This window comes from Oreochromis niloticus, linkage group LG22 (genome assembly GCF_001858045.2).
Source record: "Oreochromis niloticus isolate F11D_XX linkage group LG22, O_niloticus_UMD_NMBU, whole genome shotgun sequence".
NCBI classification, from domain to species: Eukaryota; Metazoa; Chordata; class Actinopteri; order Cichliformes; family Cichlidae; genus Oreochromis; species Oreochromis niloticus.
The window spans coordinates 33,930,809-33,954,012 of NC_031985.2; the positions used below are offsets into that span (position 1 = coordinate 33,930,809).

General features: G+C 39.4%; 1 protein-coding gene across 7 annotated transcripts in view; it reads right to left on the reverse strand.

Moving 5' to 3' along the window:
- LOC100696522 (receptor-type tyrosine-protein phosphatase U) overlaps window positions 1-23,204 on the reverse strand; it is a 264,936-nt gene that overhangs the window by 47,522 nt on the left and 194,210 nt on the right. For 4 of the 7 annotated variants that reach the window (XM_025902284.1, XM_025902282.1, XM_005450700.4 and 1 more), the window contains exons 12-19: window positions 22,699-22,978; window positions 18,110-18,146; window positions 10,192-10,330; window positions 7,978-8,007; window positions 7,363-7,523; window positions 6,841-7,028; window positions 2,181-2,253; window positions 345-421 (exon numbers count right to left, since the gene is read on the reverse strand). In XM_025902284.1, the coding sequence (XP_025758069.1) occupies window positions 345-421; window positions 2,181-2,253; window positions 6,841-7,028; window positions 7,363-7,523; window positions 7,978-8,007; window positions 10,192-10,330; window positions 18,110-18,146; window positions 22,699-22,978 (985 nt within the window). The remainder of the gene's footprint in view (window positions 1-344; window positions 422-2,180; window positions 2,254-6,840; window positions 7,029-7,362; window positions 7,524-7,977; window positions 8,008-10,191; window positions 10,331-18,109; window positions 18,147-22,698; window positions 22,979-23,204) is intronic. The other 3 variants (XM_025902285.1, XM_005450702.4, XM_025902283.1) reach the window with 2 other exon arrangements.

Below are 23,204 nucleotides of genomic sequence, written 5' to 3' on the forward strand. Positions count from 1 at the left end.
TCAATGCTCAATATTGCCTTACAAAAGCACTTGGGCGAGGCCTGCTGCTCAGAGCTTATAGGCTCTTGCTGGAATTTTAGAGATATAGAGATAAAATCTCATTTCAAAGCCTACATGTACTAACATACATAGATATTATGGTACGCTGTGGGTGTAGTCATTAAATGATAGTTCGGATTTAGCTGACAGCATGGGGAGGTGACTGCTGGTCAAGCGCCAGGTTAACAAAAACAATAAAAGACAACTAATATGAGCTCTTAAGGCAGAGCTGTAGGATCAGCAAGGCCAGAGATGTGGGAGTATGAGGTGACGCAGAAGGAAAAATAAAAGTAAAGGTAACTTACGTCTATGTAGTTGGCATTGACATAATCGGAGCTGGGATCGGCAAGAAGGGAGTGGAGCTTGACTCGATGACGGTCATCTATAATGCATAAAACATCACTCATCAGTATGTAGAGGTATTTGCATCCAGTATATGTATATATATATATATATAAGTATTTTAGTGTTTGATTATTATCTCAGTCTGTCCATTTTTTGTCATTTCCAAAGTTTGTGTGATCATTTGGTGTGGTCGAGATCACACCAAATGTGAAAATCAGTAAAAACTTTATATTACCCACATTTTTTTATGGATCACCTTCAAACTTCACAGCAATATACCAGGCCTTGGGAGGCATGAGTTTGTAGGCTGGGTAGGCATTTGACCTTAGCCTTCATTGTTAGCACTCAAGGTCAAAGCTGACCTTCAAAAAAATGTCAAGAAACTATATCCGGTAATATGCCATATCAAAGGGCACGGAGAGAGCTGTAGAACAAACTTTTTTTCAGTATGATCCCCTATGATGTCACAGTCACACCATAGCAAGCTGACATCATCATGTTCTAAATTTGAGCATTCCCAGTGCTTGTTATTCATAGTACATTCATCCTTTTTAGTTTGAACAATGATTTATACAATTAATAAACTGTCAGGGTTCAGATCTACCTTTGCTGGGTCAAACAAGCCACTGGTGTTGGGTATTGGTTAGCTAATAATAAAGCTATTAATAACTTTATTTCTATAGCATTTTTAAAACACACAGTTACAGTCAAGCGAGCATATTCATACATCCAAACACATGGCCTAATTCATTCCTGCACACACACCTCTACACACATATTAGAAGACAAAAAGACCAACAAATAATGCGTGAAAGATTAAGAGAAGCCAAACTATAGATATAGGGCGTCAGCAGTCAACAGCCAACTGAGCCTGAGTCGAAGAGAAGCTGGAGAGGCCACCTACAATTATAAGCTCTCAATAGCTCTGCTATATATACGCAGGACTATGGCCATGTAGGGCACAGACATTTGGACAAATATTAAACAGTTAAAGATTAATAACTGCTTCACCAACAACAGTGGCAATTACTGTTTTAGGACCGATTGATGATCAAATGCTCTGCATATATTTTTCTGGACTACTTTCCCATTCCCCATGATTACATTTGCATTGCCTGGTAATATATTTTGACTCATCTGCCATAGTGAGATAGAGATGCTGCTGCTGCTGTGCTCACAGCCAGTCGCTGTGTACTCTTTCTTTCAAAAGGAGGAATGAGCAATATCCAGTATGCCTCCTTTACCTAAACTATTGGTTTAATAGAACTAAACTCTACCACTAAAGCAATGCTTTACCTGGATCAGGCAGATTCTGAAAACGATGGAAAAATAACAGAGAAGGAATAGGAGGAAAAGCAAAAGCAGTCGTGACTCCTGCAGATTGCAGTTTCCTCCATTAAGAAGCTTTATGACATAAAAGTAATTTCTGACACTTTTGTATAAGGGCTCTGAAAAATACAATAAGTAAGGCATTTAGTATTCCTCCTATAGAGGCAAACATTTCAAAAACATCATTAAACACACGGTTAAACAATCAATTTTAATTAATCATACCTTAATCACATATTTAACAAGAATCAACAGCCATTCCATTGGGAGTAAAAGCTATTACTGGGCACCTCTGGCTGACTCACAGGATACAGGCAGTGGAATTGTAAAATGGTGATCTACTTTACAGTGTGCATATAAAAAGAAATGGTAAGGTATGCTGTAACCTACAGTAAGGAAAAAAAGTGGAACACACCCAAGCCACGGCACAAATAACTCAACACATGGCTCAGTACACAAATACTCACGGCTTAGCAGGCTATCGTGCCTCCCTTTGGTCTTGTCCTTCTTTTTTGTGACATCCCAGCCGTCAAAAAAACTCTGCAGATTAAAGAGAAACAAAAAGTTTTCAGAAACAGAAACAACAGGCAGGGACGATGCGTCTTTTGTGCTTCTTGACACTCAGAATGGGAACAACTTTGCTAATGCACTCCAAAGTGTTACCCTAAGGTCGTCTTAGTAGCTTCAGTGTTATAGCATCTTGCCAAGTCATCAAGAGACATCTGCCACAACATAGCGGGGAGCGACTGAGGCTGAGAGACGACATGCAGACGGCGCTGAGAGATGGCTGCGGCCTTGGAAAGGAGAAGGTGGCCCTCAGTCATTCTCATTCTGAACACAGTGTGGGACTCGCTGCTTGCAGAAGCAGTTGCTATATAATACCTCGGTGTTAAACTGCCAAACTTGTGACAGCTGTTAATGACACCCATCGACTAAATCTGTTGGTGCAGTGAGATGAGTCATTGAATCTGAATCAATACTATAAGCGAGCAAGATGAAAAATAAATAAATAAATAAATAAAGCATGGGCCTGACGTGAGTGGTGTCATATTGTTTTGCATTTTAAAAACCAGCCTGATCTCTCTGCTGTATCGGCGGGCACATCCAGGCTCTCATACTGAGGCACGCTGCCTCTCGTCTACAGCAGACCGATCTCTCCCGGGCAACGGGTGTTGAATTGGTACCACCTGAGATCCAAAGCGAGCAGGAGAAGGAAAGATAATCAGAGGATTATATCAGCCACTGACATCAGCGCTGGTAATGACTGGTTTAATCCTGCTTTAACAATCCTGAATTTGTCTAAAACTCCTTGTAGATTTTGGAAACAACATTCTGTTGAGTCGACCTTCGTGGAGATTTATTCATTTCTGAAAGTATTTGTTTGGGACATTAAGTATTCAGGACTAAAGGAAAAAAAAGGATAATGCACGGAAATAATAGGAGTGTTTGAATGCCATTATATCAGGTTTCACTGACTCTGCCAGCGCAACAAGTGCAAATGACTCCAATCTTCCATGTAATTTTCACTAAAATATATATTTTGAAAACTTCCTGAAAAAGACATCTAAGGACAGACTTGGGATTAAACCTCCTGTTACTATCCCATAATCTCATGACACTGTATGGCAAATATGTGGGAAATGGGAGCCATTCTTACTTGAAAGTAGTTGCCCTTGACTATATGAGTTCTGGAAATAAACTGAAAAATTCCTTCAAAATGGAAATATTTTGAGTTTCCACGTTAAAAACCAATAAACCTCCAGTAGTGAAAGATGAGCAAGACATCCTGCTGCAGTATTTCTTTCATCTTCTGATTCTCATATGAGTTTACTTTATCTCCAGTAGTTAGAAGTTCCTGTCAAAACTTTTGGCAATATTTAATGTACATTTATTTGGGTATATATGATGACAGGAAAGTGAAGGGAGAGAGTGGGTGGATGACTTGATGTAAATGATGAACTCAAACCCAGGGCTCTGCAAACAACCTTTAGCACAGAGCGTATATATGACACACAAGTACACGAGATTAATCCATACTTATTGCTTAAGATTGAACAACTAAGTACGATTGTGTCATTTTAGATTCATCATAAATAGTTTTTAAATATTAGATGGGGGATAAAACAATGAACTGTCAAACAGAATTATTCCCACAGTATCTTTAGGTTTTTTTTTACTTATCTGTACATAGGACACACACTCTTTGTTCCATCTATGGAGTTATTCTATTTATTTATTTACCTGTAATTCTGACACTTTGAATTTCCTTGAAATGGAACTACAGCCGTGAAAGTTTTTACAGGACTCTCAGTCTAAACAACTAAGTTCACCCAAAGATGCAATAGCTTGTAGTGCCACCTTTAGCATCAATAACTTGAAGTAACTGTTTTTGTATGACTTTATCAGTCTCTCACATTGTGAGCAGAGGTCGCTGAGGTTTGCAGGCCTTCATTTAATATATACAGTTCTCTTAAGGTTCACTAGTCTTCCAAGAGATAACAAAATGACACAACATCACTTTTAAGTAGCCACATCCTGGTGAAGGGGCACAGGTTCTATCCTCCAGTGTATTCACTGACTCTTGCTCCAGATGTTGACTTTCACAACACATACTGTACCCTACCTACCCCCAGGGCCTGACTCATTCATAACCCCCCCCCCCACAATGCCTTGCAACATGTCTGATCAATGGCAGCAGCAGTGTGACCCTGTGGGAAATAAGGGTTATGAAGTCTGACAGCAGAGTGCAGGCTGATCCCCTTCATCTTGTTTATTTCTCCAGGCGATGAGGAGCCAGACTGAGGAGTGAAAAAGCGACCCATATATTGATTTTGGAGGAGGGGGGGGATTTGTTGGCCCCTCAGGTGATAGCTTAATGAATCGAAAAAGTGCATCTGGCTTCCTGCAGCTGTAGGTGCAGAGAAAAAAAATTCCCTATCACAACTGGATGATGTTGAGAATTTTATATTATATTAACCAGAACTCTGAGTGGCGTAACTTTGGAAATAGTAATTAGTGCTCTTATAAGAAGAATGTTCAGTATATATGCATTAACTCTGTAATGCAAATGAAGTAAAAAATATTTTACTGCTCATGCTCATGAATATTCAAGACCCCATTTAAAATGCTTCAAAACAGGTCTGGAATCTTATACAGATGGGGCTCTGTACACTGTAACATATCGGGAATTTTGACATGATGCTATCTGACAAATGATTCACTTATTTTTCTCAGCTACAAAGAAGTAAATGAAATTTCACAGGTATGAGGCCCTTAGGTGTAATGTTCTTTAAAGAGGTGTGTTGACCAGTGACTTTTGCTCTGTGCAGGTTCTTCAACTTCAAGCTAACAAAATCAATTTGTCATGGAACTGGCTTTGTATACTAGAAGTTGACAGCAAACCAATAAAACAAATACGGAAGCATAATAGGATTCAACACTTTGAAAGACTGTAACTTTGTCAAATCTAAACAGCCAAGACCAAAGGTATGTATGGCTAGGCAGCTAGCACCAGGACTAGCGACAGGTTACAGCAAACGGTAGCTAGAGAGCATCTGGCAAAAATAGCTCAACTAATTAAAACAAACAAAAAAACAAAAACTTGAATAAAGAACTGAGTAGTTTGGAACTGATTTAATAGATAAATTAAGTAATAATTAGATGCAAGAGCAAACTAATGATTGGGCTAGCTAGCAGTAGAAATTTCTAGCTAGTAGAATAAATAATTAAAACTATATAAGTAATTTCTAACGTCTGAATAAACCATTGAATTTGTTAGATAATTTTCTAGAATATAAGATAAACTCTTAAAATACCTCTCAGAAATGATCAACATTTTACTTACTTCAAAAGTGAACTACAACATTTTACATGTCTTGCCAGTAGGCCCATTTTGTGAACTTGTCAAGTCCTTGACCAAACATAATACTAAAGTCTTCTAGGTAAAGATGACTGCAAAACAGACATGAATATCAGACTACGACAAACACAGGCAATGTCATTGCCAAAAAAAAAAAATCTCTAACTTTAGGCTAGTTGGCTAATAGTCACAGAATTTTGCATTAACATTTAATTTACAAATTTTGTGGTAGGACTTCCCCTCTAGCTACAATACTGTAAAAAAGTCTTGTGCTACCCCTCATTCTTACATTACTTTTTGAAGGGCAACCCTCTTCTTTGATTGTTTACTTCCTTTTGTGTTGTTCTTTGTCAAGATAAGCTTCAATAGTGCAGAGATATGGGCTCTAGAAGGCCAATCCATAAATGATAGAGTTCCAATGTTTGTTTTTTTTATCCAGTGACTTTTACTCCATTGGGATGAATATCATACTGAAAGACGAAGCTAATCAAATGCTTTCCAGATGGTATACCATGGTAGATCAAAATCTGACAGTATTTTTTGGCAATTTTACTTCCAATGATTCTGACAAGGTCCCCAACACCTCGGCTCAAATGCAGCCAAAAAACATGACAGCGTCGCCACCATGTTTTACAGACGGTTGTTGATACTCACTGTTGCACCTTTTTCCTGACATTTCTATATATACTGACAACAATTTTATTCCAAAATTTCACTTTTGGATTCATCATCGAATTGTTGCCACTGATTTTCAGTCAAGTTCTTGTGTAATGTGCCAATCTAACTGGACTGAATATAAGTTAAAAAAAAGCCAAAGTCCAAAGAAAAACTTTGAAAGACCTTGAGAAACCCGGGAGAACCACTGCTCAAGACCACTTGAAAATTTAATGAGAAGGTCTGGCTTTTTGGAAGGAAAATATAAATAAATGAGGGGTGGTTTCAAACCTTTGCATAAAACTGTATGCTTAGAGAGAGAAGTATACAGTGTTGCACACTATATGTCTTTGACTGTTAAATACTGCAAAACTGACATACTCATGGCTTATATTGTGTAGTCATATTTGTTAGTGTGGGTGTACATACTCAAAACAGGGATTAGACTATGTGGATACCATTAAGCTAACAAAGTGGATTAACAATTTAAATAGCTACATACATTTACAGATAGACACTTAAAATTGCAACATAACAAAAAACTAAATTCTTAGCTAAACTTAATGGAAAAAAAACCAGCACAAATGAAACTGTGTTTTTCATACATGCCTTACCTCATACTCTTGTTTGAAACCATATCCCTCAGCTGTCTTCATCTGGTTGATGTGCTGGAGGAGGTCAGCCACCCTTACAGCAGGATGGAGCTGACCCGTGTGATATGGCGAGCTTTTCCTCCGACAGTGACGTTGGGGTGAGCCTCCCAGTAAACTGCTAGACTCATTGACGGAGCTACGCTGCTCATCTGGGAACACAAACACATACAGTTCAAGGCATCCAGCTGACACTGAGGATTCTGTGGCACATGCTCTGTTCTTTTTTATTAATGTAAAAAAAGTCTAGGGGGCAGCTTAAAGGAAAAAGTCAGCATTTCTGCAGAGATGTGAGTGCTGACTGGTGCTGCAGAATATTCAAACAGACAAGAGCCTTTCAGGAGATTTCTCTGTCCAAAGCATCTTACGTTTTGACGGGACAGATTGGATACATGTTTGCAAACATGGCTGAAGGTCAGAAAGCAGGAAGCTGCATTCTCTCTAGACACTTTCTCAAAAGTACTCATGTGTTCCTTGCTGCCTTACTTCGAGCATTGCAGCCATGGGCATCCATGAAGGAGTGGGCCATCCTCTCGTCTTGCTGGAGAGTGCTCTGTTCTGTCATGCTGCAATCCAGAGAGCTCAGCTTCCGACTCTTCTCCTGCCTGTAGGACATGGCTGCCTTGTTTATGGCCACCTTCTTCCTACTGTAGAGAGGCAGGCAGAGAGGTGGGAGGATAGAGAAAGGCAGGGAGCAAATACAGACAGAGGATGGCAGAGAAGGTGAGAAGTGAGAGAAAGACAGGCAAAGAGATAAGGAATAAAGGAAAGGAGGGTGGGTGAGGAGATGAGAAATTGGAGTGAAAGGGAAATATAAGGGCCACAAGATTGAAACTGGACGAGGGGAAAAGTGAGATCTGGTGATAGCAAGTGTGTCATGGGTGGCAGTAAGGTTCTGCTGAAGTGGTGTGTGTGTATATACGTGTGCTTGTTTGTGTATGTGTTTGTGTGTGTGTGTGTTTGGTGGTGGTGTGGGGGGTCGATTTGAGAATGTGGTGGAGATAGCAATGCTTATTTCCACTCTAGTAATCCTGGGTCTACAAAAGGGCAAGCAAGGGGAAGATGGCATCAGGGTGGAAGATGGAGAAAGGAGTAACTTACGGGTAGTAAGGGTAAGAATAGAAGTCCCTTCTGATTAGCATGAAGGAGGAGGAAAGGAGAGAGACAGAGAGTGAGGAGAAAAAAAAGAGAGGTGACTATGGTTTATCAAGGTGGACATCAGAAAGATAAATGAAGATGCTCAGTGTGTTGGAATGTTCCTGGCTGGCCATCGTGAGGCAGAAGACAGGCTCACCTCATAACACAACTCAAATTGGGACCAACAAAAGATTTTTAAAAATGTCAACTAATGGAGGTCTAAGAACATGAACATCATAAATAAAACTTATAGTATAGAGGTGTGTGTGCATCTTTCATTTGCATTAATCTTATTAAATACATTGAAGGCAAACGTAAGGTTTGCTTCTAGTGTTTGGGAACATTTTAGGGAACTAAGAGGGGTTTTTTTCGAAAGGAAAGATTAATCATATGACATTTTAAAAATCAACAAAGCTAGCTTTAAAAAAAATCTGTATTCCATCACTGCTTTGTTAATCACAGGATTCCCTTTGCGGGTCTGTGTTGTGTTTATAAGCAGACTGTGTTAGGGTTCCTGGGTTGTTGACCCAGTGCTTTGTGTTTACTTTGTGTTTTTGGAGTCTTATTTATTCGTTATGTTCTCTGTGTATTTTATATTTCCTAGTTTAGTTTGCTTACACCCTTGACTTTATTCAGTGTTTCTAGTTCAGGTTGTCTTGGTTGTTATTTGGTTCCTCTCATGTCTCCGTGTTCTTCCCTCAGCATTCCCCCAGTTAGGTCTTCATGATCATCTAGTCATGTCTGTGTGGGTGTGTCTGCTTTCTCTCGCCCTTTCTCGTCATTTGTCCCTTTTTTCCCTCACTCTGTCTTTCCTCCCTCTGAACCCTGGGTTCCGTCAGTCTGCGTCTCAGTGTGTGTTCCCCGTACTTCCTGTTTTACTTTGATACTCTCCTGTCTGGTGTCCACCAAGATCAGTTTTGCTTCCCCCTGTCCCGTGTGTTAGATTGTTGATTTGATTGATTTGTTTTAGTTCATGTGAAATTTACCTAACAGTTAAGTTGCACTGTGAAAAACATCTAAATCTGTGGCATCTAAATCTCTCAAGATGTACGTTTTTCTATTTTTCATATATTTTAGCTTAATATTCAAGTTGATTTCATCCTTAAATGATGGATTCATTTTTTTACACTTGTTTATTTTGCTCTTACGTTCATTAGCTTTGAGTGAGCCTGATGAAACATAATAAGCTGTTGACTCCTCCACTTTCACTTCGTAAGTATTTCCATAAATATCACAAAGTTTAAAGTTGGTTTAAAGCTGAAATTTGGCATGGAGCAAGCACATCCTTTGTTTCTGATTCCTGCCTGCATTTAACCAGCACCCTCCTGAATATGCCACTATGCAGGGATCTCTGATATTCCAAATGATAGCTGAAAACATTAATGTATACAGTCTCTCTTTGTACATCCAGAGAGATAATATCATGTGCCTAAATATAAACAGGTCTGCTCCCATTGCACCCATGCGGTTGTCTAGTTTCTATTGTGGTGGCTAGATTGGCCCAGTGAATCTTATCAGTCACCGCCTTCCTCCAGACATCCCCATTCATTCTCCCTCTATTCACAGCGAAAAAATTCCTCAGGGCTGAGGAGCCCACCCCTACCCACTGCCTCAACAAAAAAAGCAAAAAAACAACCTTCCTAACCAATTACTAGCCCATCCACTGGCACCTCACAGCTGCTTGCCTCATGTAATTGAGTGGGCAATGGAATAACATGCCCCTTGATGAAATATTTCACACTCAGATGAGTGTTCCACCATTGCCCAGCGAGCAAAGGAAGAATACACTGCAGGTGCGATCGACGACAGAGGTAATTTGCAGGTGGAAAGCAGCCAGCGATTCCAGTGCGAACAGGCTGCATTTGAATGTGTTCAGCCAACACGCAGACCTTGAAATTAAAAGATGAGATGAGAAACACAAAAGCTCGGCTGAGGCAGCAGTGGGAGAGTTTAGGATTAATGCTCTACCATTCCACTAACTCTGGTTGTAATTCACTCTCACTGCCAAATGCTTTCCTCAATAGACCCTAGCTGCCGAGTGGGATAGAGATAAATTTACTCCTCTGGATGGCCTATGCAGGAACAATAAAACTTCAAACCATAAATGTTTAACCGTGAAAAGCTCTAACACTTCTCATGTCGGCTGGCCAGCAGACAAACATTTTCGCAGCCACTCACCCCTTCTTGACGATAATGACGATGGCCCCCAGCAGTAGAATGAGAACCACGAGGCCGCCGGCGCAGGCTCCCAGGATTAGGCCCATGTCCTCGGCATGCTGGGATACCTCCAGAGCCCTCTTCGAATCTTTACAAGCAGCTGCAAATTAGTCATGATGGACAGGTGAGGAAGCGAGAAAGTTACAAAGGCAGCCTCCACTGTCAATGGTTATTCATTTCTAAATGCAAACTCTAGGCGCAACAGTTAGTGATTCAGTGTCAATAAATGATCGATTTTGGAATCATTACCATAAACAAACAAAACTGTAAACACAATTGGCAGTCATTCTCAATCTGCTGGAATCCTGTATTGATTTTTGGCACACCACAGGATTATTATCACAAACAGAACGTAAATGTTGACTCACCGCGATGACCAAGAAAACATAATTTACTCAGACAACTCAGGTTTGAAATGACTGATTTATAACAGCAGAAGGATGGAGTGGACTGTTCTGGCCCTGAGCTCAAATATGCTGCAAATCTGGAAGTGATAAGTAAAGTATCTCCCAGAGCCTACACGTAGATGTTGGGGTGGTGGAGGGGTTGTAACAGCACAGAGTGAGGGAGGGATGGGAAATGAAGGTGTGTGGTATATGACGTTGTATAGCTAAAGTCGCAGAGTAGCAGATTTCTGTTCATGAGATGGAAATATTGTATTTTTAACTTTTACATTTTTTTCTTGGATTTTTACAAGATAACATTTTACAAGATTAAATTAATGGGTCAGAGGTGGAAAACGAGGACATACTGCAGAGGTCCATTTATTTGTATTTTGACATTGTGACAAAACAGGTAATATTTTTTGAGTGCATGCGCTGCACCTCCTGATAAATATGACTCATCTGCGTCCTGGTGTGCTGACATAAGAAGCGATCGTGCACTTAATGTTTCTGTTAATCTTTTTGCTCCATATCTTTATAAAAGCTCTCTTTTCTGTGTATTAGTTAGGGTGATGGAGCTGTTCTTGAAAATGTCATGCTATCAAATATGACACTCAGAAAATTCAAATGACAGGTAACCAGAAAGATGGATTCCTTAGGGTCTTTCTCACTCGACAGCTTCAGAAAAACATCACATACAGACAATATTCTCTCCCCTGCAATTAACTTGAGTTGACACATTTTTTGTGCCATTTTTTGATTTAAAATTCAACAGTACGTCTTATATAGGTGGAAGAGTACATTTGAGTAAACAAAGATGTCACTCTTTATTGAATCTAGATTAATGACTGGGGTAGTGTTTCACATAAAAAAAAATCATCTAATTATGGAGGATTGCTAGAAGGAAATGCATATCAAGATTTACCTGATATGGCATCCTATCCTAATTGTATGCATTTCAGATTAATTTGGGTTGAGCGGCCTGCTGAGAACAGCTTTAAAGAATCTGCATTAAATGCTTCAAAGATGGCCCAATATGAACTAATTCATATAATATGTTCAGTTATGTATTCATACATTATGGCCATGCTAGAAAGATTAAAAAAACCTATTCACCAGGCTGATATAAGCAAAGCTGAGTATTGAGGGAAGTTCAAACTTATGCAAGACTGTTTCGGGCTAACGTGCATGGTTGTAAACAAGCAGGCCGGTGTCTCACCATTCAAATGATTTGTTGTACTTAATCCAGAGAGGCTGCCCAAAAATAAAGCCCTAACTAGAAGATATCAGGAAAGGTTTGAACAGCGTTCTCATGCGCTGACATTAGTGTTGTGAATATTCAGCTTCTCTACAAAGAGAAGCTAAATATGCTTGGCTTGCGAAAGGAGAAAGGATGCGGGGTCGGTTATCTCACTGAGCTGATGCAAGCTCTCAGTCAGGCTGCTATTTCCTTCCAACCCATATGTCACATTCGCATGTCTGTCTGTGCTGCCATCTGAGCTAGACAACAGAGTGGAATTCTTCTCTCTCTGTGAATCAGCAGGGCTCCCTGTGGTGTTTTATCAAAAGGTGAAATATTGTTATTAACTATCAATGAATCGAAGAAGTATTATTGCACTCGTGACAGCAGGCTCTTTATTAACAAGCCACCTCTTGCTGATGAGAAAACAAATAGAGTTGGGAATGAGAGAAAATACAGAGAAATGTAATCATCACGGGGTCCTGGGCCTGTCTCAACGTGCTTGGCAGAGCAGGATAAAGGCTCAACAAAGCAAAGATGTTTCAAATGGAAGTTAGTCCCTTCTACCGAAAAGACGTGCGTGTATGCGTGTGTGGAGTGCGGTGGGGGTGTTTGCACTGAGGCAGGATGCTGAGTTTGGCTTGATAAGCTGTGGATTGGTGGTGACTATAGCTCCTGGCAGAGAATACAGCAGCCTGACAGACTTGCCATAATCACGCAAATCACACTGGTTGAGTCATTCTGTCTTTAGAGGCATATTTAGAAAATGGCTAGCATGGTTGAATTCATGGCAGTGGTCATCAACAGAAAACCATGGGTGCAGTAAATATAATGGCACGTCTCGCTATCATTTCTCATTTCCTTGTGTGGGTTTACTATTAATCAGGCAGGACACATTTGGGTAGGATTTGGTAGGATTTAGTATACACATAATGTAAATCCAACAAACTGGAAAAAGACTGCAATGAACTATAGCGTGCAGGTAAATTCAGTACAACAGCAAATGTCACAGTCTCCACTTTTTGCAAAGACTCTTTCATAAAATTCGTTGCTATTCTCCTTCGCTGAACAATCCAAACTCTTGTGCTTTGCTCTGTTTTCAGTCAATGTTAAGACACAGTCAAGGAAATTCTTCTTTTGTAACTTACATTTATTTGTCTGAAACAGGTTATGAAACACAAATGTAACAAAAAGTGCAGAAACAAATTTAAGAAGAAGCACTCAGAGTGCAAACCTCTGCCAAGGCAGCTCGCTGTCTTTTACATAGTGGGCAGCTAACGAGGCACATCATTCTCTTTGTTTGACAATACTTTCTTTAAGATATAACGTATTTTGGGGTCAACTTGAAAGGAAGGCAGATGTGAAATAGGAAATTGAGTTTAGAGTTCAAATGTGACAAACTATAATGTGATATTTAGAATCCTCATATACCATTATCATGTCCTAAATGCTGCCAATACAAAGACAGGCAGTAGAACTTTAAGCGTTGTGTTAAAGATAAGAGACAGTTTATGAAATTTTGACCTCATTTGACCCTAAAGAGGATGTCAGAGGTCCAAAGTAACTTGATATTTAAACTCGCCATATACCATTCTCCATATGTTGCCAATACAAACAATGGCAGTAAGGAAAAATAGCTTTATATAGCATATCTTAAGATCAATCTGTTGACCTTAAAGGAGAGGTCAAAGGTCAGATGTGACATGATGTTTAAAATCTTTATACTGCACTTTCTATATGTTGACAATAACCACCACACTTGTAAGAATGTAAGGCAAATTTAAATGGATTGTTAACATGACTCCACTCTACAGCCTCTACAAATTTTCTTTATCAGAATTCAACTAAAACTTTGTGAAGACAGACAGAATGACACTGTCTGACACTACCTAAAACATGACCCTTGGTGGCGGTAACTAGAAAACATCACAACAGTACAACAGTACCAATCTTCTGATTAGTTGAAAAAAACATAATTGCAAAATGAACCGCAACCAGTTAGTAAGAACTTTTCTCTCCAGGAGATAAACTCAGAGAGGGAACGAAAAGCACTTGTGCATAGTGTCAACACACTGCATTGCCGTAATAGTAGGTCAACACAGACTGGAAGAAAATTCAGCATAGAACAAATTGGAATAAGTTAGCCAATAAGAAGTCAGAGCAGAAGAATGACAAGCACGGCATAATTATGTTGTTAGACTGAATGCTAAAGCAGATTTCATCAGGAGATGTAGGAAGTGTTGACTCTGCATTAACAGCAAAACAACATCAGCAGCAGCTTAAAAAGGGAGCAGATCAGAGACCCTCATGTGACAAAATACACACTTTCCTGATCACATATTACTTGAAGCTGCCAGATTAAAAAAAAAAAAGAAGCTGTTTTTAAAGAAAGATCTGCGTCTCTCGATACCTGCGGTAAATTTAAAAAAAAAAGCTATTTAAGAATTTATGGTATGATGTGATTCCATTCAGCTGTCAAACCGATTTTAAGCAGAAATCCCAAAAGCTAAATGTGAGATTCATGCCTTTCTTGTGGCTGAGCTGACGTGAATAAACACCTCCTCTTGTCACAGAATAAGGTGTCTTCTTGAGACAACTTGATTTTTAATGAAAAAAATCAAGTTGTTCAATCACCACTATTTATACCAATTCTATGTGCAATAACTCAACTGTACATACATAACACTATTTATTACATATTACTTACGGCTTGTAAATTGTACATTTTATATATATATATATATACACATCTTCTTCCATATGTTAATACTGTCCATATGTATATAGCGCTGCAGAACTGTACCCCCCCCAGCATGTTCACACTGAGTAGGAGATGCTCTGTATCTCATTGTACAACTGTATAGTGACAATAAAGGCATTCTATTCTATTCTATTCTATTCTAAAATGTTATTGTTCTGTACAGCTGGCCAATGGTATATTTCTGGGGACAAAAAAAAAAAGAAAAGCACCAAAACACCAGGAGGTCATAGACAAAAAAAACACCCTATAATTGGTGTCTTGGCCAAACACACAGCTGGCATGTGGGAGGACATAAGAACCTGCAGAAATGGTCTTATGGGGACCTCTGTCCCACCTCCGAGAGAAGTTTAGTAATATCAGAAAGTTCTCTACCACAGTCATATATGCACAAATACAGTACAAAATATGCCTCCAACCCACCTCTTCTGCTTAAGTGGCAAGCTGGCAGACAATAGTATGGCAGAATTCTTTGATGTCTTGATGTCACTTCTCATATAAAAGAGTTCACAGGGAAGAGAATGCAATTTAACTGCCACCTTTCTCTAGAGCATTACTAACTTGAAGCATAATTCAGCAGGGAAGAAGGCTGGAAAAAGTTAATTTCACCTGCTGTATCTCTCCCATCCCCTGATTGTTTGAACTGAAAGGCTTCTATCAGTGTCTGTCTGTCAAGCAAACACTCCTGGTCGCTTCCTCTCTCAGGCACAAGGGGCGGGTGGGGGGAGGGAACCTTGTTGCACTGTGGATTTCAAAGCCATCAAAGCCCAAGGAGAGGGGGGTTGCCAAAATGTCAGTGTCAGTGATTCAAGAGGTACTGAGTGAGAACAGTGATGCATGTTTGCTTTCACCTTTCCTCCACTGTCTCGGGGCTGCGGGCAGATTGGCAAGAGAGCTTCCTCCCTGCAACACCCAAAGCAGCACTAAGGCCGTGTCAAATATCCTAAGCCTGATCCAGAACTACTGACAAAGTCCCTGACATGCACCCTGCACCACTGAAGCACAAAGGATGTAGTGGAAGTGGTTACGTTTACCTAGAGATTTAATTTGACTTATTCAACATTATGGTGACAAGAAAAAGATGACTGGCATCTTCTGAGTCCCCTCAGTGGTGCTGCTAATGTTTTATATAAACTGCTTCTTATATAATTTTCCGCTTTAACTTTAACTGCTTATAGTCATAATGATGGATTCCACAAATAAGTGTGCATGTGTGAGCAAATAAAGTATAACATAAATACATAAAAAATGTATCTGCAATTATTAATAAGTTGACAACTGTAAATTTAGAATTTAGTTTACATGGTTTGGCTTTAACTTGATATAAACTTGTACAAAAGCTGACACACTGAAGTAGAAAAAAAGGTTTTCAGATGATTTGCTGAATTCCTCAATAGAAATAGGTACAACTGCTCGTTGACACAAATATCAGCCAATTATAAAACAGAAAATCAATATGTTCAGGCATGTATACATGGTCAAGATCATGGTGGGGAAGAAAGTCGATTTAAGTGAATTTGAATGTATGCAGCATGGGTGCTGGTACCAGACAGAGTGGCCTGAATGTTGTGGACTACTCTGTCAATTAGACCAGTAGATCAGCAATCCCACTAGATATTACTGATCTACTGGAATTTTTGCCACACATCCATTTTAAGAGAAAGTATCCAGTGAGCAGCAATTCTTTAGGAGGAGACAAGGAAAATGGCCATACAGCTTTGCACAGATAGGAAAGCAACAGTAACTCAACTAACCACTCATTATGACCAAAGCAGCTCTGATTGCACAGCACGCCAAACCCTGAAGCTGATCAGTACAGCAGCAGACTGCACTGGGTGTTGCTGCAATTTGGCTCACGAACTTTGGGCAAGAAAAGATTGCAAAAACGTTGCCTAATCTGATGACTCTTGATGTCTGCACGGGTGCTTTGAGAACTGTTTCATATGGGGGCCACTAAAAATATTGGGGTGGCAGACCAAAAACATAATTTCCCATTTTATCTTACTGTTTTGCTATTTTGCTGTTAAATATAGATTACTTGAAAAATATAGCACAAAGAGAGAAAGAAAAGAATGATATGACTAGTTAATTTCCTGATATTAAAATTGATATCACTGAAAACAGGAACATATGAAAACCAAAAAAGATTTTGAAATCAATAATTGATTGATTGATTCAGTGAGGGGGGGGGGAAAGCAAATTTTAGGGGGTGGTCAGTGACAATTCCTGTGTAATGTATAACTTAGTACCCAATGACAAATTTTGAGATCTTATCCTAATGTATTCGTTAATTCATTTCACACATAAATAAGAGGGAAAACATGTCTTGAGGGAAAGAAACAAACAGATATGTACAAGTTTTATTGTGACCTGTAGAGCTCCACGTCTAGAATGAGCACATTAAAAAAAATTTCTCTGTCTTCAAGAACAGCTGAACAGAACTCTGCATGGCTGGCAATTTCAAAATCTACTATAGTGTCACATTTAAAGTATACTTTCTAATTTATTTACAATACGATTTCCATGTGTCAATGTCTTGATTAGTATTAATTTACTGTAAAATCTTTAAACTAATTTTAGGACATTTTTGAGAACTTACAGTATTATAATGATGTTTAAAATGCTAAATTTGTATTTTTAAGTGTTTTATCTGATTTTTGGAATTATTGGACAGCTTGAAATTACATTTTAATTGATTTGTAAATAACCTGAAATTGAACTGAAAGTGATATCCATCACTTTATCACCACAGTGTACCCATCTTCTAATGGCTGCTTCCAACAGCATGACATGGTATGTCACAAAGCTTTAATCATCTCATACTGGTTTCTTGAACATTCAATATAATTTTATTTATATAGCGCCATATCACAACAACAGTCACCTCAAAGTGCTTTATATTCTAAGGTAGACTCTACAATAATACAGACAGAGAAAAACTCAACAATCATATGACCCTCTATAAGCAAGCACTTTGGTGACAGTGGGAAGGAAAAACTCCCTTTTAACAGGAAGAAACCTCCGGCAGAACCATTCTCAGGGAGGGGCGGCCATCTGCCGCGACCGGTTGGGGTGACATGACAATTAGTTGTGCTTATCTGTACTCTAGTGGCCTCCACAAACACCAGATCTCAATTGAATAGAGCACCTTTGGGATGTGGCAGAACAGGAGATTAAAATCATTGATGTGCAGCTGATAAATATGATGTGCTGGTGAAATGGCAAGTGAGTATATAGCCACTGCTGTGTAACATATGGGTGCCCTTAAAGTGGCTACATGCACTTATTATCTATTTCTAGGAACCATAGATGTCTGTCATAGAAAGAGCCAGAGGCTCACCAAAGTCATTAGAGGTCAACCACTGGGATCATGTATGTCATGGAATACATCAAACAGCATTTCTGGCTGTAAATAGTTATTTCTTTATTTAAGGAATCCTGAAGTGATAACTAATGCGTGATAATATGGCTTATTTGATGTGAAAATGTAAGTTTTACCTTTGCGAGCAATCCGAATGCAGTTTATTCTGGTCTCCTGTGGATAAAGAAAAAGCTGAGTAAATCACTTGGCTTGCTAATATAAAGACACACACTCACACACATCACATTGCTTCTTAATTATGAGTCATTCTGTTAAAAACAACCACCTTGTGTAAAATGTAAAACACATGCAGCCCAAACCTCTGCTGTGTTGAGAAAATAATTGAAATTTCCAAGTGCATGACAGCTCCCTGTGATGTGAGCAACCTCTGCTCCCCTTCACAATGTGAAGCCACTCCTTCCCAAAACAGCCATCTCTGTCCCAGAGACAGAGGGGCAAGTTTCCAAATTAAGATTTAAGGAAGCTAAATTAGCCTTTATGGGCAATTATGCTAATCTGTGCTCTAAGATTGGATTCTGACCCTTTCACCTAAAACGTTTGCCAAATTGCCTTTTATAATTGGAAATTTGTTTCAAGTGGATTCTCATCTTCTTCCATCTTTTATAGTGACAGATAAGTTATATTTACTTCCTCCCAGGGGTTATTAAAGCAGCGAAAGGTAGTATGTCATGAGTTAGCCTATCCTCTGTCAAGATGGGATGTAGGTCTTCTGAAACAGAAATGCAAACAACATGCAAGCAAAGTAATTGATTGCTATGAGCTCTAAGTCATCATGTGCGATGACCCTGACCCTAACACTTTTTAAAACTTGTTCTTTCAAGTCTTCATACTCAGTGGACAAAAAAATATATATCTGGCTTGCAAGATAGTAGCAAGTATTCTGCCAAGTTAGCCATTGAAGTACACATCATATTAATAACATATCATTAACATATAGAAGTGCACAAATAAAACTCTGCAGCATACTAAACCCAGTGTCAGCTGGTGGTCTTGTGGTGTAATGAGAGAGCAATGCAGATTTTGTATATGCATTTATACAGATGCTACACAGCATCTGTATAAACACTGATGCTGGTGTTGGCCTCCTGCATATCTTAATCTGCATAGGTTAAGTCCAATCTTAACCCACTCTAAGATTAAAAGCAAATAAATCCATCCAGCTTTAGCCTGATATATCTTAATATCTACTCTCCATTTAGTTCTCGATTTGTTTCTTTAGCCATTATATGCTTCCCTGTGTTCAAAGGATAGTTGCTACCTTTAATAGATTGGATTGCATTTATATAGCACTCTTCTAGACACTCAAAGCGCTTTGCAATTCCACTATCCATTCACACACTGGTGGAGGCAAGCTACAGTTGCAGCCACAGCTGCCTTGGGGCAGACTGACAGAAACGAGGCTGTCCTATCGCGCCATCGGCCCCTCTGGCCATCACCAGTAGGCGGTAAGTGAAGTGTCTTGCCCAAGGACACAACGACCAAGACAGACAGAGCAGGGGATCGAACCGGCAACCTTCCAGTTACAAGATGAGCTTCCCAACCCCCCTGGACCATGGTCGCCCATTTTTGTTTTCAATAACATTCTATCTTGGCACACTGCTTCATTTATTTATTAATGCATTAATTTTAATTTTTGAATGTTGACCCTAAAACCCCCCAAAATAAGCATAAAGGTGCTAAAGGCTTTAACGGTTGAAAGAAAGTTATATTAGTTACAAGCTCCCACAGGTTGTTTACTGTGGATAATAACTCTCATATGACTTATTAGTAGTGCTTAATAATGTGTTAAAATCAACAATAAAATAATGGATTGTTTCAGTTTTAACAGTATAATTAATAGTACTAAAACTGCAATAACAAACCGATGGCAGTCAAAGAGTGGCGTCACGGAGATTCCTTGACAGTGCCAGACGTTTAGAAAAGACTGGTTAGCAGACAAGATAAATATAGAGTGAAAGTTAATGCATAAACTGGAGACACCTATAGTTGACATTTAACCAAAAAACTGAAGTCAGCACTGTCTAGAAAAGAAAGGCTCCCAACTTTTCTTTTGTGCAATAATATTTGCTAATAAAAATGTAAAAAGGAATAAATCCTTTAGCTTAGCAACACTAGCTATTTTTGTAAATTTTCTGAATGTATTTATTTAAAAGGGACATATTAATTAACATATATCCTTGTAAATATGCCAGATTTAGCCAGAAGGCTACATCCGTCCATATAAATATCAGTATAAGTGACACGTAACCCCAGATGATGTGTAAACACATTGAACAGGGGGAGATTTTGTTGTACATGACCATAAACGGCTATTCTATTCTACTCTATTCTATTCTATTCTGAGATCTCAGCATGCTGATGTTTTCATGTTTCAAGTCCCAGATATTTTGGCAGTAATCAAGATTTTTCTAAAGTGGCTCCTTTGGAAAAGTGTGTGTTTGTTTCCTGCTTATGTGTTTCGCAATAAACTGGCAACACCAGTCATGCATCTTTCAAGCCTCACTGACAGCATATCTGCCAAAGCAATTACGGTTTCAATTCAATGGCAGCTCATGGTCCACAGTATGCCCCCGTACATCTAATTTATGCAGAGTAATTGTCAAAATAATTAGGTTTTTTCCCCCTTTCTCTCAGAGCTGCCCATCGCTCATGAAACACAACTACAATTTAGAAAACAGACTTGAGATATTTTGCAGGACAAAAAAGAAAAGTGCCAAGATGCCAGATTTCTAAAAGCTGCTGTGGCAAAAGAAGTTTTCGATTGGTTTTAGAGACAGAATCATCTTAAATGCCAGGTCACAATGAGAGAAGCTAACTGCTGACATCAGAGATTTCAATCGGACATGCAACATCTTGTTTTTCACCAGGACCAGACACTGACTGTATTCATTTATTCTTTTAAGTTCTTGAGGTCCACCCAGCAGCACGAGACAAACACTGGTTGCATCCTGTGAGGACTGAGATGGTGGAGACAGGCAGGCATGCATAACAGCTATATGTGCCTAATGATTTAAAGGGCATTTGCTTTCAGTGTTTCTGTGGCTGCTGTCCAGCACTTTCCTTGTTCATGCTTCAGTCATTTTTTCAATAGCTTCAGGAGTTTCTTTTCCGATCACTTTAAGTCTGGGGGAGAGTGTTTGATTTTTTTCCCCACAGAAAATTGACTTTTAAAGAGCTTAAATATGAGGCAATCTGGCAACTGAAAGATTACTAATGAAAAGAAAAGGTACAAACTCTATTCCACAAGTAATTATCTTGTAAAAAATTCAGCCACTTTGCTCATGTAATGTCTTTAAGTGTTTTAGGGAGAAAAAGGTTTGCCTTTCCATTTTCAATGAGAAATAATGTAAGATTAACAAGTCTAAAAATAGGGGCTAATTGAGGCTTTCTAAAAAGCAGATCATACAGTAATGTGCCAAACAGAGTCACCCCTGCTTCCAAACTTTATTTACATTTTTAAAGTGGTTTTGAGCAATAGTTTTCTAGTCTTTCTGAATATCTTCCAAATTTTTCATTTCAACACTGCTGCTTTTCATTCAGTTTTAGTCCAATCATTGCTTCATGCACTATATTTCCAAAAGTATTTGTTCGTCTGCCTGCACACGCATATAAACTTGAGTGCATTCAATTCTTAAACCATAGGATTTAATGTGATCATGGCCCACCTTTTGCAGCTATATCAGCTTCAACTCTTCTGGAAAGGCTTTCCACAAGGTTTAAGAGTATGATTATTGAAATTTTTGACCAATCTTCCAGAGAAACATTTATGATATTGAACAAGAAGGCCTGGCTTGCAGTCTCTGCTCTAATTCATCCCAAATGTGTTCTGTCAGGTTGAGGTCAGGACTCTGTGCAGGCCAGTCAAGTTCTTCCACACTGGAGTCCATGTCTTTATGGACCTTGCTTTGTGGACTGGTCCACAGTCATGTTGCAGGAGGAAGCGGCCATTCCCAAACTTCTCCCACTAAGTCAGGAGCTTAAAATTGTCTAAAATATCTTGGTATGCAGAATTATCAAGAGTTCTTTTAATTTAAATTAAGGCAGAGGCCAACTCCCCAAAAAGCAACCGCACACCATAAGCCCCCTTTCCAGAAAACCTTAGACTTGGCACAATGCTGTGAGACAAGTATTGTTCTCCTGACAACAGCCAAACCCAGACTCATCCATCAGATTGCCAGATAGAGATGCATAGAAGAGAACGTCTCCACTGCTCACGAGTCCAGTTTTGGTGTGCTTTACACCAGTGATTTACATTACACTAGGTGATGTAAGGCTTGGATGCAGCTCTCTACGCACTGTTCTTATGCTAATCTGAAGGCTACGTGAGGTTTGGAAGTCTATAGCGACCGACTCTGCAGAACGTTGGCAACCATATGTGCCTCAGCATCCTCTGACCCTGTTCTGAGTTGATGTTGTTCCTAATCACTTGCACTCTGTTATGTTACCAATACCAGTTGACTATGGAATATTTGGTAGCGAGGAAATATCACAACTTATTGCACAGGTGGCTACCACTGTACCATGCTGGAATTCACTGAGCTCCTGAAAGCAACCCATTCTTTCACAAATATTGGTAGATTGAGTCTGCATGTGGCCATGGAAGTGATTCAAACACCTGAATTCAATGATTTGGATAGGCGAGTGAATATGTTTTGCAAAACAGTGTCCGAGTAGCAGAGAAAAAAAACATTGTAATGGTTCTTACCCCTCTGAAGTTGCTGGTGGCCTGGAAGTAGATGAGGTAGTTCTTGGTTGGGTCTAAAGGACTGTTCCAGTAGCCATTGTAGGTGTGATTATCACCCACTGTGAAAGGCGTGGCCTCTGGCAGACTGCTGGGAGCCAGCTCAGCTGTGTAGTAATGTGGAGCCCCTTTGGCCTGAGCCTCATTGTGGGAATTTGGAGTAGGGAAACAGTCCACGGTGCCCAGCTCCCTCCTCTTCACATGACGGGACCCATCCTCTTCCACCACCACTACCTGGTAGGCACTGAGACAGGACAATGTGGACCTTAGTGCCCCAAAAACCTATCATTTAAAAGATCAGTTCTAATAGTATATAATATCGCTGTCAATAGTCATAATGCCAGGACCATACCGCTCAGATCACACTGTGTTTGTTGCCCTTTCCCTTAAATTGTAGCATCATCATCATATTTCCAGTTGTAAAAGTAATATTACTCCAGAGTTTGCGATACATATAATGGATTAACTTT